Source organism: Austrofundulus limnaeus, unplaced genomic scaffold (genome assembly GCF_001266775.1).
Source record: "Austrofundulus limnaeus strain Quisiro unplaced genomic scaffold, Austrofundulus_limnaeus-1.0 Scaffold141, whole genome shotgun sequence".
NCBI classification, from domain to species: Eukaryota; Metazoa; Chordata; class Actinopteri; order Cyprinodontiformes; family Rivulidae; genus Austrofundulus; species Austrofundulus limnaeus.
This window is the reverse complement of record NW_013952543.1, coordinates 269,299-274,029: the sequence shown is the minus strand read 5'-3', so window position 1 is coordinate 274,029 and position 4,731 is coordinate 269,299. Positions and strand designations below refer to the sequence as shown.

General features: G+C 38.9%; 1 protein-coding gene across 1 annotated transcript in view; it reads right to left on the bottom strand.

The window, feature by feature from the left end:
* Nucleotides 1-4,731, bottom strand: part of slc13a3 (solute carrier family 13 member 3) — a 19,674-nt gene that overhangs the window by 12,027 nt on the left and 2,916 nt on the right. The window contains exons 2-9 of the mRNA XM_014016221.1: nt 4,245-4,510; nt 3,373-3,551; nt 2,117-2,186; nt 1,713-1,892; nt 1,503-1,628; nt 1,288-1,380; nt 1,111-1,215; nt 904-1,001 (exon numbers count right to left, since the gene is read on the bottom strand). Of these exons, the coding sequence (XP_013871675.1) occupies nt 904-1,001; nt 1,111-1,215; nt 1,288-1,380; nt 1,503-1,628; nt 1,713-1,892; nt 2,117-2,186; nt 3,373-3,551; nt 4,245-4,510 (1,117 nt within the window). The remainder of the gene's footprint in view (nt 1-903; nt 1,002-1,110; nt 1,216-1,287; nt 1,381-1,502; nt 1,629-1,712; nt 1,893-2,116; nt 2,187-3,372; nt 3,552-4,244; nt 4,511-4,731) is intronic.

Here is a 4,731-nt window from a genome sequence, read left to right as displayed (position 1 = left end):
CGTATTTGCTGCGGAGGTCGGACCAGAGCGGAGCGGAGCCCGAATGCATGTAGTGTAAATTAGGGGTAAATCTGCACCTGGACCCAGTGGCCCTGGACTGGACCTGATCTAGAGTGAGCGTGTACTTCCTAAGGGATTTATCAACTCTGCAGAGCCATCGGGTGGCAGGTGGGACCACCTTTACCTCGAACCTGACCACCCCGGTACATTGCACTAAATCTAGCCTAAACTCAGTTCACACCTAAACCCACAATCAGCATCTGTATCTGTGGGGACCAGGCTTTGGTCGCCATGAGGAGCACTGGGTCCCAACAAGGCTGTGTTTTTCTGGAAAATGGTCCCCATGATGTAGCAAAAACATATACACATTTACACACACACAAACACACATCCTTGTACTTGCATCAAACTGAGGACTTTATATTGACTTCCATTCATTTTTGCTACTGTAGACATGTTCCCAAAAACTAACCATTACTGGTCGACAGCTAACACTAACCTAACCCAAAACTTAATTTACACCATACCTCTAAACCTAACTAGTAGAGTGCAGTAGAGCTGCAAAAATTGAGGACGGGGAATATGTCCTCCCTTTCCAAAAATGTCTTCTCTTTGTTGGCTAAAATCATATGACAGTCCTCACTCTGTAGCACAAACAAGTACACACACAGGTACAAACACACACGAACAAACAAAAACCCCAAAGCACAAACTGTAGCTTTGAAAGATTACACTAATCACAAAAACAGAGAAAGTACAGTCTGGAAATGTWCTAAACCCTTTTAATCCAAATTATTAACATTCCTCTGCCGAGTTTCGGCATTTTGTGATAAGTGTTCTAGAGGTGAAGAGTTTGTTAATTTGTTTGAAATATCTGGTTACAAATATTAACTTTTGACTCACCTTTTGGGTCAAACCACCATTTAAGAGAAGGTTTCTGTGAAGGAAAGAAGAATAAAATGGATACAATGATCACACCAGTTACCGCGTCTGAGACGTACCTGCGAAAACAAAAAGTGAAGATAAAAATAACTAACAAGCATCAACCAATCATATCTTTTAAGCTCATTTTAAAAGAGAAAAGGCATCATGGCAGCATTAATCTCTTACCCTTTTTTGAAAAACACAGACCAGCCTGTGACAAACTTTGGGTCTCTTGTGAACAGAAGTACCGCAAACAAAACAAAGAAGAAAGAGATGGCCCCCTCTGCAAAACTGAAAGGAGACACAAATGTACTCATTCAGCACCATCTGCGCAAAATCTAAAGACATTCTGCAAATCCTCACTTCATTGGCCCCAGTTTTTGGTAATCTTCTTTTATTAAAGCTTTGGCTCGGACTTCAGCATGAGCTCTCCAGTCATGTTTCGTAAAACACAACCTGAAGGAAATTAAAGGCAAAAAGAAAAAAAGAGTGAGAACATACATTGATGTTTTAGTATCACAAACACAATGAGCACACTGTTTACAATTTCGTAAGGATCACAGTAACACCAACCTTACCTTGTATTCAATCCCCCGTAAAGAAAAGCAATCCAAAGCCATCCCAAAAACAAGAAGAGGAGCATGAGCGGGAAAGCAAACGCAAACCAAGAGCCAAAGTTAATCAGATCACAGTCTGGGAAATAGCTGCAAATGAGAAAATGATGMTTATCAAACAGGAATTTCTTCATGTAGCAAAGTTTTCCTTTGAAATGCTGGGAAAAAACAGACCTTTTCAGTTGTCCTATCAGGATGAGGTTTGGTGCGGTGCCTGTAAGTGTTGCTGTCCCTCCGATACTGGCTGCATAGGGAATACAGATCAAGAATCCTTTCCAAACCCTTAGCTGATACTCTGACTCTGAACGGATCTCTTCAGCTGTCCTCAGGTCAGTCTGATCCACTGCATCAATCCTTTTTGAAATTTTAAGAGATGCATCGTGATTTTATRTWAWCTCTAAACTATATGCAAACTCCCTGGATGCAGTTTGATAAATTTGAGGCTAAAGCTCGGCAGAGTTTCACATAAAGCTCTATGTATGTAAATGTCTCATGTTTCTAGTCTTTAAACTGAATTTTGCTGAGTTTCCTGGCTGCAGCCTACATTAACCGGATATGTGCCTCTGTGTCTCTCTTACCCTTCTGTTGACAGTATTTGTTTTTCCGAAGGCTCTGATGGCAGTGAATGCAGCTTCAATAAAGACCCGCCTGAAACAAAATACAGGTAGAAATTGGGTTTGATGGCGATTCAGTTAGAGACCATTGTTCTTGTAAAAATAAGCATCTTAAATGTTAATATCTGAGTTGTAGTTTGAATATATTTAATATGTAATGAATTATGCAAAACAGCATTAATCAATTACTACAAAAGATTGACTAACTCTTGAACTCAGTAGGTTGAAAACTGAACAAAGTTCACACATTAGATTACATATTAAAGGCTCTAGCAGACGAGATTAAAATAATGCAAAAACYGTCTCGATTGTCTGACCATATTTTAAAGAATCATAAGTTTTGTCGATACTCTAGAGCCCACTATGCATTCAACATTCTAGTTTCATGACTTCATGAAGTTTCCAGTTTCTTTTACTAWGGTGATCTAACCAGGTTCAAAGAAATCCTCTCCTGTGAAAACATCAGTCTAAAGCTCTGGTAACACAAATCAGAACCTCACAACACATAAACCTCTTTTTAATAGAAACACGACATGTTCATACCTTCCACTGTTTTAAAAGTYATGTTTATGRCAYAATGTCTGCTTGTAGYTACAAGAAATAATTTATTCTCTCAAAGTATTAGAAATATTATGTGTGGAAATGTTTTATTTTGTAATTGAAAATTAAATTATGAGTTTTTTTTCACTTGAGAGTTTGAGGWAAATATCTCTTTAAAAAAGGTAACTAAGCAAATTTGTTTGTGAGTTTTTAATAACTTACTTCATATTTTTACTTGAGTTGGGGTTTTAAAAGTAACTTGTACCATGAAATCTTTCAGCAAATTTACTGTACTTTTCAGTACATTATATTAGTAGTATACTTTGCACCTCTGCTGTTTGGTGACAGACAGACAAAGATTAGTGGCTTAATGAGAGCATYATTTCATCTTTTGATGCTTCCAGAGAATGTTATAAAACTGATAAATGCTTGCTGTTAAACTTAACCAAAACAATTCAGTTTTGAACCCAAATAATCTTAACAACTATGAAAAATGTCCTTTACAGATTCAAAATGAGGTGATATTATTTTCTCTATTAAAGTGAAAGCAGAAACATCTCTCAAACTCTCTGACATGTCAGTGATTCATTTTTTTAAATTTCAGATTCAAAATTTTGTCTCACTGTGCAGAAACTTCCCCAGCGATAGATGAGAGTTGATTTGATCTGTTGATACTGTACCATTTACTGCAGCACTGTCATGATCCTCAGGGGATTTGCACTTTYTCTTCAGGGTCTCCAGGTCCCCAAACAGGCTCTCCAGGATGGCATTAGCAATGGGCAGCATCATGGCTGTCGTGGCAGTGTTACTGAGCCACATGGACAGGAAGGAGGACGTCAGCATCATTCCTAAAATGAGCCTGTAAAAACAGTTCAKTCCAAAAGTCTAAAACAGCTCAAATAAGTGAATCACAGCTCTAATTAAAACCCTCTTTGCTGCACTCAGCTTTATGAAAGAAGGTCAGGTACTGTTCAAAAGTTTTAAGCCTAATTATKAACTCTTCAGGACTAATTCTACCCAGAAAAGGTGTTTTATTTTCTGAAAAAGATCACTCAAAAATAATCACAATTTACAGACAAGTCTGGTTTAATGAGTGGTTGTGGATAAAGAACCTACATGAGTGAGGACCTCGTAAGCGGATCCATTGCTTTCCCCAAAAAGACACTGGTCTTTATTCAAACCTTCACGTTCCTCAGATGAAGGACACGAGGTTAGAAATAGTGTTCTGAGCTTCTCAGSATCCATAAAGTGATCCCCAAAAATTCTTTTCCTTTAGTAGTGCAGAGAGGTCACTGATGTCAGAGTCATCACAMAGACCATTGTCATGGAGTCCYATCACTGTTTTGTGGTGTTTGAGCAGGTTGTGATCAGTTAAGATGCCAACCAGTTTTCCTTGTCAGGGCGATGAGAGCTTTCCAAAACCTAAAATTTGGGCTTTTTATCAGTTCCTGTGCCTGTSTACAGTGCGTCAGTTAATACAAACACTTGTTAGAAGATTGTATTAAAAGATAGTTTAGTTGTTTTTTTTTAGATGTCAATAATATTTTCTCACCAAGCTGGTTTTACTCCAACAATACTGAGAACCTTCAGCGCTATCCTACGATGAAGACCCCACTCCTCGATGGACGATGCCATCACCAGACCGCTGAGGAAGAGAAAGTTGGTTTCGATGAAGTACTGAGGGCAGACCTTTTTGGCTGGAAGAATTCCCATGGTTGGAAAGAGGCAGACTGGAAGCATGGCTGTGACAGCCAGCGGTAGGGCCTCCGTGCACCAAAACGTTGCCATCAGCACCACCACGTAGAGGCATTTTCCTTCCTGGAAGTGGAGCAACACTATAATAATGCACTACTGAGTGAAAAATCAGGACAAGCATTACACAAGAACATGATTTTGTTATCCTGCTGAGTSTGTCCAGCCTGTTTTAGCCTGCCTCACAGTTTCTGTCCATGAATTCATTTACAGCGGGTAAAATAAGTATTGAACACGTCAACATTTTTCTCAGTAAATATATTACTAGAGGTGCTAATGACATGAAA